At 57.0% G+C, this 13957-nt stretch overlaps 2 protein-coding genes across 2 annotated transcripts; both read left to right on the top strand.

The window, feature by feature from the left end:
- Positions 1 to 1178: 1178 nt before the first annotated feature.
- On the top strand, positions 1179 to 5368 carry J4E84_003809 (uncharacterized protein; the record flags this gene model as incomplete). The annotated part of the gene is made up of 2 exons (XM_049386418.1): positions 1179 to 4500; positions 4557 to 5368. 2 exons carry the CDS (start codon positions 1179 to 1181, stop codon positions 5366 to 5368), a joined length of 4134 nt encoding a protein of 1377 aa, XP_049246267.1.
- A 638-nt stretch (positions 5369 to 6006) lies between these two features.
- On the top strand, positions 6007 to 8450 carry J4E84_003810 (uncharacterized protein; the record flags this gene model as incomplete). Its single annotated transcript, XM_049386419.1, has 4 exons — positions 6007 to 6583; positions 6630 to 7241; positions 7303 to 7386; positions 7435 to 8450. 4 exons carry the CDS (start codon positions 6007 to 6009, stop codon positions 8448 to 8450), a joined length of 2289 nt encoding a protein of 762 aa, XP_049246268.1.
- Between the last annotated feature and the right edge of the window lie 5507 nt (positions 8451 to 13957).

Genomic DNA, 13957 nt, shown 5'->3' on the forward strand with positions numbered 1-13957 from the left:
ATCGCGCCGCCGAATCAATACACTCTCTGGGCTCGCATGCCAAATCATCTGGGCTGTAGCCAATAGGTGGGCATTTCGCACCTTTTGGCTTGTCAGGCTGTTGTCAGCTTGCCTGCGGGCACCAGCGACAGCAGACCACGCGCACATCTCGTTCTGCACAAGAGGGGCGGTGGATGGTGGCTCGTAGTTGATTACGGCTAGCAAGCCACAGGTGTGCGCCAATGGAAAAGCCAAAGTAGCTTTCTGGCGCCTACGCGGGCAGGTGGTCGACGGGGATGCAGACGGGTTTGGGCACATCTAAAACGTGAGGGGACGCAGCCATCAAGGCGTGCGGAGGCGATGATGGAGACGACGGCCTACAGGGCTCGCTTCTGCTGCAGGAACCAGGCTTGACTTTGGCCCGGCTCCTACAAGGGCGGTTATGGCGCCGAATGAGAAGCCGGCAGGCGACAAGCCCAAATCTCTTCTGTTCCGGCTGCTCCTTCTGACGGAGACTTGTCTCAAGCTGCGCGGGACGCCAGATGCTGACGAGACTGCTGAGCGTGGCAGCTTTGGATTCACCAGACACTCAGAGCGTCGCCGAAACACTAATCCCCACTGGCCGTCTGCTATACCGTCGACCAGATATCCCGGTCGTCCGCTAGCCCGTTTGAGCCTTGGACATGGCGGCGACGAATACAGACATGCACATGCTCCAGGAAAGGACGGCGGCACATCACATCGCTCAGCACCAGCCGCCGTCGCCCTTGCACTCTCTCTCCGCGCCGTCGCTCGCGGACAGTATTCGCAGCCTTCGCGACGACTCGACGCGCTCGCACAACGTGCCGGCCACGGCGGACGAGCAACACCCGCCCCGAGCACGTCGCAAACCCGTCCCAAGCCCGCTGTATTCGACTGGTAAGAGCGGCCCCCCGTGCCAGCAGCCGGGCTACCGCGACTCACCACGCCTCGACGAACCGCGCAGTCCGCGCGAGAAGCTCGACGCATTGCTGGCGGAGGAGCAACAGCATACCTCGCCCATTCGCCCAACCCAGCCAGCGCACCCGCCTACACCACCCACCGTCCCCACCCCGAGCTTCGCGCAGCCGTCGCGGCCGTCTGCGTATGCCAGACTCCGCCAGCTGTCGTCTCCCACGCTGTCTTCGGCTGGCATTTCCCCGCCAGCCTCGCCCGTCACCATGCCTCCACCATCACGCCCGAACCGGCCAGACACGAGGCCGACGGTGCCAGTCCGCAACCCCTCGATAGACTCGGCCGCATCCTCGCTGTCGTCGACGGCCTCGCAGAACCGCCCGCCCGCCAGCCATGCGCCCCGGCCGTCGCAGGACACGAGCACCGCCAACCCCCCAGACATGGCCAGTCTGATGGCCGCTGCAGGCTCGCCCGAGGCCGCCATGCTGGCCCTGTGGAAGGACAAGCAGAACACGTCCAGCCACAACGCGCAGCTCTGGCGGCTGGTGGAGAAGCAACGGTCCATGATCATCGGGCTCCAGAAAGACCTCGAGCGCGCACTGAAGGACAAGGACCGCTACCGCAGAAAGTTCAAGGAGTACGCTGAGCAGCTGCCACCCGGCCCCGGCTCGCTGCAAAAGTCCGACACGTTCGACTCGGTCGTGGAACGCGAGACCAGCCAGTCGCCAGCCCTCGGTGAGCAACCTGGTGACGCCGCTCGGCCCAGCGACACCAAGGCCACCGAGCACAAGACATCGCCCCTGACGCAAGAGCACCCCGCACCGCATCTCATCCCAGACTCACAGCTAGCGACGTCGCCGTCTCATTCCACGGCATCCAACATCTCGTCAGCCGTAAACTCACCTACAGACTACTCCGTGCAACCCCTTAGCCTTGGTAGCAGGGGCCTCGGCCTCGACTCTACATTGCTGCAGCCCGGCGATGCTGCTCAGCCCCCAGCGCAAGCTCCGAAGCCAGCCACTCCTCCCCAGAACACCTCAGACGTGACGCTCGTCCCGGGCAGCTCACAGCTCCAGCCTCCGCAGATATCGCTGATCCAAGCTACGCCTGTCGTCGGCGGCGATGGCTTTGAATCACCCCCAAGAAAGACTCCGCAGCCTCTGCGAAAGGCACCGCCAGCTCCACTCAACCTGTCGAAACCCACAACGACCAGCGCACATCTCCACCGGGCCGTGCATGGCGACGATGTCGACTCTGATTACGACGATATACTGGAGGTGGATGAGATACCTGTCGTGGAGCTGCGAGGAAGGAGAAAGACTCGAGAGGAAGATGACAGGGTCCGTGAGGCCATGTATTCGAAAGATGAGGAAGCTCGAAGCAAGTCGAAGAAGAAGAAAAGCGAAAGCAAGAGCAAACAAGCGACGCCTTCTGAAACACCAGCAGGCGATCAGCCTCAGGCGGTCCCGGTTCCCCTTTCGCCGCGTCAGTTCAATGCACTGCAATCGGGCCTTCCACTCTCTCCCCGTCACCCGCCAGCCAACTCTCTGAATGCTCTTCTTAGTCCTGCAAACTCCGATAGTTCTATGATGGCTAACCGGAGCGTCGCGTCCCCACTCATGAGTCCAGGTCTACCTTCCAGCCCCCGACCCACGGACAGGCCACTCGGATCGCCGTTACCCAGAAATCCTAAGCAGTCCATCGCATCACCACCCATGTCGCCGACTACCACGCACCAGTCGGCTGCTCGGGCAATGCAGCAACAAGTTCCATTCCCACCAAACACACCTCAGTCGTATCAGTCACCCCCAGCCAACCAAAATCAGCAGCCTAACCAGCTACGCAAAGAGGCGTCGACGGGCCTTTTGACTGTACCAGGTGCACAGCCCAGTCCAGAATCACCATCGAGCAGCCCTACTCTAAACGATGTTCCGGATGCAGAACACGTCTACCGCGGACTCGTGTCAGACCAGTACCCTGGACTCTTGCTGCCCCCGAATGCACTGCCCTCCATTCAAGTAAAGGTCTTCTCGTCTCGCCTTCGGCCATCACGTATGAGCATGCTCGCCCCCAAGCCGCAGGAGGAGGACCCTGTCTTTATTCTTGCCGTCTACGCCCGCTCTGATAACAAACAGCTGTGGCGTGTGGAAAAGACCATTGCTACGCTGCCTTCTCTAGACTCTCAGCTGAGGTCTTTGTGCGACTTTCAGGGACGACTTCCAGACCGTGCTCTCTTCGGAGGACATGCGCCTGCCAAGATTGACGCTCGCCGGGTCGCCCTCAACCAATACTTTGATACTGTCCTGGAAACTCCCATGAACGAGAAGACGGCATTGATTGTCTGTGAATACCTGTCTACTGATGTAATAGGCGCCCAGGCTGGCGATAGACTGGCCCCCGAGCCCACACCAGGTCCGATAGTGTCTGTTCAGAAAACGCAGCGCAAGGAAGGTTACCTCACCAAGCGTGGCAAGAATTTCGGAGGCTGGAAAGCGCGTTTCTTTGTTCTGGATGGCTCAGAGTTCAGGTACTTTGAGGGCGAGGGTGGTGCGCACTTGGGAACGATCAAGCTGCAAAATGCACAGATTGGGAAGCAGTCACAACAGCAGTCAAACCAATCGCCACAACGACGGGACGATTCTGAAGATAACCAATATCGACACGCCTTCCTCATCTTGGAGCCAAAGCGAAAAGATTCGACGAGCTTGGTGCGCCATGTGCTGTGTGCAGAGAACGACGAAGAGCGAGATGCTTGGGTCGAGGCTCTTCTGCAACATGTCGACATACCAGACGAAACTTCGCCAGTCGAGATTCGCGTCCCCTCTGCTACGCGTCTTCAAAAGCAGCAGGCCAGCCAAGATTCGGCACGCTCTCAGCGGAGAGAAAGCCCTGATATGGGAGAGCAGGATCGCTTGCAAGGCCTCAGCTATGACGACACGGTGCAAGCGCAAGCTCCCGTCCGCGGACCCAATCACCGTGACATGATGGCAGAAAAGCCGTCACGGGGGTCGCCTAAGGATTCGTCCTTCCTTCAAGACAATTCAGGTCACTATCCTGCCATCTCAGGACCAAGCAACGGAACCCCCATCAAGGACTCTGAGAGCTGGGGCAGCAAACCAGCGGCAGGACCCACGACCGTCAAAGACAAGAAACGTAGCATATTCGGCTTTAGAGGTCGTGGCGGCTCTTCTGACCTCGCACCAGTCCAGGTCAGCACTCCGCTGCAGCCAGCTGTAGAACATCGCCTGCCTCCGGGCCGCAGTGTGTTTGGTATTCCACTTATGGAAGCTGTGGAGTTTACGCAGCCTGACGGTGTCAACGTGGCGCTGCCAGCTGTCGTCTACAGGTGCTTGGAGTATCTGCGAGCAAAGAAGGCAATCAGCGAAGAGGGCATCTTCCGGCTCAGTGGATCAAATATTGTTATCAAGGGCCTGCGCGATCGGTTCAACAACGAAGGTGACATCAGGTTGCTAGACGGGCAGTACTATGACGTTCACGCCGTCGCATCGCTTCTCAAGCTGTACCTGCGAGAACTGCCGGCCTCTGTCCTAACTCGGGAACTGCATCTTGACTTCCTCAAGGTTCTCGGTAAGTGGTCTATCCGGATGACGTTGATTAGTAGACCATGGGCTGACACATTCTAGATATGGACGAGCGTAGCAAGAAGATCCAGAGCTTTAACGTTCTGGTACACAAGCTACCTAGGCCTAACCTTGAGCTCTTGCGACACATGGCGTCTTTCCTGATTGAGATTGTCGACAATTCCGGGGTGAACAAGATGACCGTGAGGAATGTTGGCATCGTATTTGCTCCGACTCTGAACATTCCGGCCCCGTTGATATCCTTCTTCCTGACTGACTACACGGATATCTTCGGTACTGCTCTCGATGAAGCAAGCTCCCCGATCCACGAGATCCGCAACAACACTTCTCACTTGGGGGACGACGCGATTCGGTCTCCTCGGAGGCAGATGTTCTCAGACCTCCCAACGCCTGCATATAACGAGACGACATTCCAGCAGCGTATGGACCGACCGCCTCAAGGCTATCAAGGGAATAGCGCTCCCAACTATCCGCCCCCACAGCCCCCGCAGCAGTATCAACAGCAGCAGCAGCAGCAGCAGTACGGCCAACAGCAGCAAGGCCAATACAACGGCTATGATTCGGGATTCATTCCCATGCGACCCAGCTACGATGCGCCAGCCTACGACCAGCCATATCACTCTGGAGAGGGATACGGCAGCTTGAACGGTGCTGTTCAGTCTAGCGGAGCTCGCGAACAGCGGCAACGAAAACGAGAGAGCGGCATGCTTTTAATGAACATGGGCATGGGCGGCCAACGCAAGGGCTCGGGTGGATCCAACCCTCCACGCGGAGATGGACGGATGGATGCACGAATGTATTCACAAAACACCAACAACCCTCTAATGGTACGAGAAGAGACGGCGTTCGAGTGAGCAAGCCTGGGCTCGATTCGCGACAGAGACGACACATGACGATGCACCAAGAATTCAGTCTAATTTTTGATTCTTAATTCAGGACCACGGGCCGGATCTTTGGTTACTTGGAAGCGCCGGAGAGGCGGGATTTGGGGTTCCTTTTGCGTGTTGTACGGATATTCAGCGATACCAGGCGTTTGGCGAGATGGAGCAGGCGACTCGCTCGGAGTTGTGTATGCTTTTCGCGTTGCATACCCCCGCCCCTTGCTTGCAGCAGGCCACTTTCTTTGTTTCGGCGACAGGTTGGTTTCGGCAGTCGCGCGGCGCGTGTTGGAGCTTTCTTTTTGTGCAACTTTTGCTGAGATATCCTGGTTACTTTGATGTATGCGTGGTGCACTGCATTTGCGCAATTGGTTAGGAAATGAATTGAACTCTGCTAGCACCTACTGTGATGGTTGACCATGTTCGTGATGGGATCGCGTTGGCCTAGCGTCCCGAGGTCTGAGCTTGGGCGTGGATGCGCTTTCCGCGCTGAGACGCAGCTTCCCTCTCGGCGATTGACGACTGCGACGCGCCTGCCTGCTTGTTCGAGACGCGCGCTCAGGCGACAGCGGGCCAGCACAGGACTAGTGGAACCAGACACAGAGCACTTGGCCATGGACGACGGAGCGGCTGCCACGGCGCCTCTGCCTGCGCGCCCCGACGAGCCCGACACGAGAAACAGCCTGCGACACATTCTGGCCGCCGACCCCCCGATGGACGACTCCAAGCCCTCGCCCTCGCAGGCCAACACGCCTGTCCCCGATGGGAGCGACGCTGGCGGCGATGCGCCCGACGCCGCCCGCCCCGTCAACGACACGGACCCGGCGAGGCCGTACTACACGGCGACGACGACGACGACGCGCCGCAATGCCAACGGCAGCGTGTCGTCCGTCTACAGCGGCAACAAGATCAAGCACCTGAAGAAGGACGACGGCATCCCGCTGTGGCGCAAGGACATCCAGTTCGACTTCCTCAAGCTCGTCTTCGAGGACGACCGGCCCGTCTTCACCAAGCAGTCGGACAGCACCAGCGGCCACACCTTTGCCGACATCTACCTCGACGCCATGGCCAAGAGCAGCAAGTGCAGCAAGATCCTCAAGGACAAGCTGCTGACGGAGCGCCCGGCTGCCATCAACATGGCCATGGTGTGTCTGCTCGTCAACGTCGGCCGCATGAACACGACGCTCAACTGTAGGCCACCTGCTGTCCCTCCTCGAGCCCCCCTAACCTGCCACAGTCTTCCCCGAGATGCGCGCCCAGCTGCGCACCTACCACTCCATCCCCTCCCTCCAGGCCCACCAAGACCCGAATGCCTACAAGCAGCTGCAGGACGCGCCCCGCTTGAAGTCCATCCTCAAGGGTGCCACCGAGGACCAGGAGCAGCCCAGCACCATCGAGGAGATCATGGCAGCCTCCGTCCCGCGTACCAACCCCGTCAACCTCATCTTCGTCCTGTCGCAATACGCCCCCAAGATCTCAGAGCTGCACTTCTTCCCGCCGCGCGACTTCTTCGACCTCGTCATGCGCTCCAACCTGAGCAGCAAGAGCAGAGCCACGGCCTTCCTCTGGCTCATGTGGTGGTATCTCGAGAGCGACTTCACCAAGGAGGCTGCCGAGAGCAACCCTTTTGGTCCCGGCCAGATGGGTCCGGCCGACGATCCGACTACGGCTGAGTTCCCTATCAAGTGCCCGCCTTTTGACATACTCTCGCCAGAGCAGGAGGCGCTGGAGAACGTCGACTCCATCGAAGAGAAGACTTTCGGTGAGATTAAGCGCAAGGAGAGGACAGCTATATTGGCAAGCGACATGGCGCCCGTCGTGACAGGCCCCAAGCGTACCAACAAGAAGGGTGAGTGCTGCTATCCACCTGTGACTCCGCTCACGTCCGGCTGTAGCTGACCCACCTCTAGGCTTCAACCAGAACCCAGTCTTCTCCATCGCCGCCGATGATGGTGCTTGGACACCTGGACGCGACAGGCAATCGCCTTCCCATGGTATGCTGCTCTCTAGCCGTTGCGGCGACACCGATCTAACAACACCAGGCTCCGCACGAGGACGAGGCAAGCTTGCAAAATCCATCATCGAACGAGACTACCCCTCAGACACTGACCGTACTCGGTCTGCGTCTCCACCGAACAGCGTCTATAACACAGCCAAGAAGGTGGCTACGCCCAACATGCGCATCAATACCCTCCTCAACGAAGACGGACCGGCTTCGTCTCCTGCGCCCAAGGGCCCCGGCCGCGGGAACTGGTCGCGCAATCGCACATCAGGCATAGGCGCCGGAGGAACACCAGCCGCACGTTCTTTCAAGACCAAACTCGACGCTCCACACTCGCAAGATGGCCAGTCCCCCTCTACATCCGCACCCACCTTCAACGGACCACACGGCTTCTACCTCCCGCTCAACGGTTCCGACCCCTCGCACAAACGAACACGTCCCCTTACACAACACCAACTAGCTGTCGAGCAATACAGGAGGCGACGCGTCGACGTCATTCTTGACAGAGGTATTCGCATCGAGTACGCCGCCGCAGCCAAGCGCCGCCGCAAAGCCAACCCCTTTATGCGCAGCTGGATCCGCTGCAAAGGCATGGCCGACGGCTACGACACAGACGAAGAATCGCACGCGCAATTTGCCCAACTTCCCGAATACGAACTCGGCACCAAAACACCCCCGCCCATGCCCTCCGGCCTCGTACCTCTCGACTTCGGCGGCGAAGTCAACGACCATGGCGAGGAGTCGTACTACCGCGCTAAGATGCTCAGCAGAGCCCTGCGTCGCTTGGATCGCTGGGAGGGCGGCAGAAGTGCGCTCAGAGCCCGACCCAAGGGCGAGAGGGGTAGCGGATTGCCAGACGTCCATGACAGACCTGTTTTGGGTAGTGAAGATGAAGATGACGAGGATGATGGCGATGACATGATGGATGTGGATGAGATGGAGAGGAGGGAGGCGTTGGAGGATGCTAGTGAGGAAGACAGCGATGATGATGTTGACATGGAGGGCGAGAGAAGATGGGATCCTACTTCACTTCCGCCATTGCCCAGGATGGCTTGACGCGGCGTTGGGCTCAGTTGAGTAGCTGTGAAGTTGTAACTTTGGCATTCTGTCTTGTCTTTTGTAAGGGTCGGGTTTCTTGTGTTTCGATAGGCTGGGTAGCATGGCGTTCATTGCGTGAGACGTGTAGTCGTCTTTATATGGAGATCGGAAAGATTGATTTGCCAGATTATCTGATAATATCGTTCTCATAAAAGACTGGGTGCATAGTAATACCTTGTAATATGGGGGTGGCTTTGTGTTTGTCGGTGTACGCTGATGACAAGACCACCGTGTTGGTACGATTGATACTGATGACTGTTAAAGACACGTAACCTAATAGAGACATTGGACTTTTGCAACCGTATATTACAGTGCAAGGCTGGGCTAAGGTTGGCTAGTTATCGACACCAGATATGTGAACCTTTTAAGCCACATTCCCAACATAACAACACGACTGACATCAACTTGAAGCTTCAATTCGACAACAACTTGCAGCAAGCTGATTTTACAACACTACAACTAAGCCAACAGAAAGTTCAATGGTATCGTCACAAACAATAACACCCTAACGCGGACATCTCCTAGCAAATTATTCCCGCGCACTCCGGCAACAGAAAATCCCTGGCTGCCGCTTCAGATCAGAGCTTTCGCTCGACAACGACGACGAAGACACTGGCCAGGAAGACACCGACAGGCGTCCTGGTGCCGAATTGGGTTCAGGTCCCACACCTCCCTAAGGCGCAATTGTATACGCATTGCCATGTTCATTATCCCCACCTGCATTGGCATGGCCATTAGAAGCGAAGTTTGTATGCCCGTTGGAAAGTCCATTCGTGTGTCCGTTCGTCAGCCCCCCGTTCGCATGGCCATTGGTAAGATGGCCATTGAGACCCGTCGCAACAACAACATCCTCGCTATCGTAGTGCAGCCGTAGACTCGTGGGGATGGGACTCTCCTTCGAGCTCGAATCAAGATAATGTCGCATCGTTATGCCGGCGAGTTTGTGCTCCGTGACGGTAAAACGACCCTGTTTGCCCGGTGCGCGCCGCACGTTTGGTAGTTTGAAAACTTCGCGCAGCGTCGCGGCGAGAGACGGGCCTACGAGGCGGGCGCCGAAGCAGAAGTGCAGGCCATGGCCGAGCAGTGTGTACTCCTTGAATGGGCGATGCGGGTCTAGGATCTCAGGGTTGGGAAACGCAACGGGGTCCATGGCGGCTTTGGAAGTTGCAATGAGGATCGTGTGGCCCTTTTTGACGGAAACAGGGCCGCGGACGCCGTCGTTGACGGTAATGTCGCGCGTCGCAACGCGAGGTAGACCGGGAACAACACCAACGTGGCGCATGCCTTCGTAAACGAAGCCTTGGAGTTCGCGGTCCGAGGTCGTAGGGTCCATGTGCGATAGCTCGACGATCCTTGCCTTGTACTTTTCGTACCCAGGAGATAGGAACAAGTCGATCAGCAGACTGGCTTGCTGTGTCAGATTTCCGGCGACGGGCGCTCCCATACCGATGCAGTCACCGACCATGTCTCCGATGGGCAGCTTGGTGTCCGCTAATGCATGGTAGATGCGGTCGGCGTGTGGGCCTACCTCGAAAGCGGAGCCCTTGGCCATCCAGTCGACGAAACCTTCTAGACGTCCAGTTTGCGTCTTAAGATGGGTTTCGAAGATGGATCGGAGAGGGGCTGCGGCTTGCATAGCGCCTGCACGCAGCTTCCATTCGTTATGCGGCATTATGTTGAAGGACTGGTACATGACTGGGCGGAGGTTAGCACCTGTTGCAGGTTCAAGAGCGCTGGACTGGTTACTTACACAGTACGAGATAGGCTAGGAAAGCTTCGTGGACGGAGAGCAAGCCTCTAGGTTGCTCTTGTGTCTTCAGCGGGAGTGCAAAACGCTCAGCGAGCCAAAGGATTGGCGTAATGTTGGTAACATCACGGACAATGTCGATGCTCATCCTGCCCTTGGCGCCTTTGAGGGAGTTCTTCTTGATGAGATTGCGTACGTTGGTCGTGAAGAACTCGTTGATGTTCTTCTCGAAGCCCTCCTCAAAGAAGACCTTGTGCAGAATGTTGGAGCGTTCATCATGCTTCTTCTGCTCGTCCCAGCCGATCATGAAGTCATGTCCAGCAGTACAGTTGCGAATAGCTGCCTGGTACATGACAACGAAACTCTCACGATCCTCGAAGATTTTCTTGCAACCCTCCTGAGTTTGGACGCTGACGATGTCGTAATCGCTGGGAGGGCGTCTGAGGTCGTACTTTTCAAGCACACCATTTCCTTGAAGAATCTCCTTCGCTGCTTTGGGAGTGTAGAAGGGCAGCAGCGCGTAGCTGGAAGTTCCCTTGAATCCACCCGGAAGACCCTGGAAGAGCAGCTTAGGAAACACACCACCGTATGCACCGGGTGTTGTCTCCGCCAGCAAAGCCGCTCCCCACTGCGTAAGGGTGTTACTGTTGAAGTCGTAGCTCAGGAAACGATCACCGCGAACCAATGCGACGGCGTCGTCCAGGATACCTCGACCAGTCGTTTGACCAGGGCAGACACCACTTCCCGGCATGGCAGGTTTGGTGCACTCGGCCATCAATCCAGGGTAGAGTTCCATGTTCTCCATGTGGCCGTACAACAGCTCGGCTGCTCGTGCTGTCTCTTTATCGGAACACCAATCTTCAAACGTATCGTACGGCTTCAGATTAAGATACCGGCGGAACTCGTTGAGCGTGCAGACATTGAACATCTCACGGGCCTGCAATTGGCCCATGAGGTCAACGACCTTTAGACTGGCGGGGGTACCGTGGGCACCAAAAGCATGGGCAGGCTCCTCGATGCAGTCTTTGATAAGCTCGGAAAGTTGGGCATCGTTGAACCTGCCGTCAGCGCCTCGCTCAAGGCCTCCAAAAGTCCACTCCCAGGGCTTCTTGCTCATCAAGTCATGACCATATACCTTCATGACTTGGTGGAACATCTCGATTGTCACATCGTCGATGTGGCGGATGTCAGGGAAGACGGAACGGATGATATCTTCCATCCATGTCTCATCCGCGGCACTGAGAGCAGCGTGCCAGTGGTAAAGGACAGCAAACTCCACGGATACATGGCTGCCGGTTCCGCGCTCGACACGTGTGCCGCCTTGCTTGATCTCTTTACCAAGATCAAGAGACCATTCCGAGTTGGCTCGTGGTGTGTTCAAGATGGCAGCGACATAGTCTTTCAGTACGACTGAAGCAAAGAAACCGACGTTAATGTTGCGCGTGATCTGGAAAATGTCTTCGTCTTGCCTGAAATCGAGTTAGGCTCATATCGCGTACAGGGACTACAGCAAACTTACCATTTCCTGCCTGCCTCGTCCAGAGTATCCCAGGGCTTGTATTTGCCGTCCTCGTTCACTGACAGCAGCGACTCCGCGACGTGGTTGTGGTTTCTCGAGAACATCAACAGTACTGCGACTACACCAGGGGGCATCATCATGATGCGCTCCGAGGCGATTGAGTCTGGGTAGATCAGGCCATCTTTGTAAGTTCGCACGCGATGTTGCTCCTTCTCTGTATTGCCGTACAGGGTGCTGAGGTCAACATAGCTCGAAGTCTCATTGATCCAAGGATCTGTCCTAGAGGTTTGGAAACATTCGTGTATGACTATGGTTGCGAAGGAGAAGAAGAGGCGATTCAGACCAGACGGGTGCTCGCGGAAAGGACCACTGCGCTTGAGAAGCGCCTCGTATACGTCTTCAACGTCAGGTAAATTTGGCCCTTGAGAAGTTGTCAGTCCTGATTCGCATGGGATGATAGCAACAGGGTACTTACCTTTCGGTTTGGTGGGAGGTACATTTCGCGCATATGGCGAACCTGCCTTGCCCATTTCAGGGTTGTGGGGATTGTTTCCTGCGCCGTCGTGCTTCCGGTATCGTGCCGATGGGCCGGCATGCGTGGGTGTTGGGTGTGGTAAATCATTCCAGAGCATGCTGATGAAACCATCCGACACCTTTGCACTGAGACCGCTGTTCAGAGGAAGACCCTGTAGCATCTGAACTCCCTTCTCGAGGAGAAGTTCTTTGTCGTCCAGAGGCTCACCGGATGCGAGTGTCGTAATGGCATCGAGGGCAAACTTGGCATCCTTAACACCGAGACCTCTAATGTCGCTGACGATGCCAGTCTTCTGGTGGTTCTTCATGCCACTCGACGCTTCCGCTGTTCGGCCATCGCTGGCTTGCGTCGGCTTCCTCCTGATCTTTCCGATCAATGTTTGTATCTGGCTAGGCATGATGAATAAGTGTGTGTATGACCATGTGGAAAAGATGGGAACGGGGAGAATATGAATCCCAGGGCCGGACGGAGTTCACAAAGTAAGTTCAACGTAGCTTGCTGTTGATCTGGGAGGCGCAATGCTCCCCACGCAGGAGCTTGGCCATGGCAAGCAGCAGCGAGCCAGTTGCGTGGCGACGATCGCTAGCAGCTACGGTGTGTTGATCAGCATATGCACTCGGCGAACAGTGTCCTGCGGCTTCCTCAAGGGCGGACGAACCCATGCCTGCATCGGGATGATGTGAGTAGCGTCCGGATCTTGATATCGTCAGACCTCTGATGGCTACAAATGTCCGACTGCTCATTGGTCGTGACTTCCTTTGTGGAGGGTAGTGCCAGACGGATTCTGCGCTACCTTCGCTAAGAACTGACAGAGGGGTATCGAGCACTGCATGACAAGTCCAAGGAATGATCTGTGAGCGGTCCTCAAGACCCACAGCGTAGTAGCACCATTGGCTCCATGAGGAAACGACTAACTAGACCCACCTGTGACGATCCATGGATGGCCTTTGCGACATTGCGAAAAGTCCAAAAGCAACGTGTAGCCAGGAGGTGGGTACGCCTGCCACGTTTCAGGCTTCAGCGCTTTTGGTTGCCTGGGAGTCGTTGTGGTCTCACTTCGGCTGTCTCCCTATGGGAACGTGTCGAAGATGTCGCAACCCTGGCGGTCGATAACATGATAGACAGGAACGGCGACCTGAACTCGCGACCATTCCAAACAGAGACGTGGACAAAAGCCATAGACGAACTATCAAGCGATCGGCATCCCGATTCAGCTTTTTTTCGGCTGAGTAGTGGAAGGAGACTCTAGCGCTTGCGGCACCGGAATTGACCGACCTTACTTCCCGACGAATGGTTGCGCAGTCATGTGCTAGCAGGTAAACAGACGAGAGTGAGTTTCAGCTGATGTGGTGGCGGTCAACAACAGGAGTGCGAGCTTGCAAATCTCCGAGTAGGGTGCGGTATCAGGCAGGCACTAGCGACGGCGGTCAGTGGTCTACGGCCTGTCCCGAAGCCGTAAGGTTTACTGTCCGGTTCGTCCAAGACGCCGGCGGTGGTTGTGGTGACTGGGAGGTGCGATCGATAGTCGAGACGACGGCAATCGAGACGGCAGGTGCACGGGCCGCCTCCCCACAAATGATCGCTGGAAGGGTAGCGTCAACCATCGACGCGACGTGCTTTTCCTGCTCACATGTCGGCGAGCAGACCTACACCAACCTCTCCTC

The sequence above is a fragment of the Alternaria hordeiaustralica genome (assembly GCF_023758085.1).
Source record: "Alternaria hordeiaustralica strain BMP 2776 chromosome Unknown scaffold_5, whole genome shotgun sequence".
Taxonomy (NCBI): domain Eukaryota; kingdom Fungi; phylum Ascomycota; class Dothideomycetes; order Pleosporales; family Pleosporaceae; genus Alternaria; species Alternaria hordeiaustralica.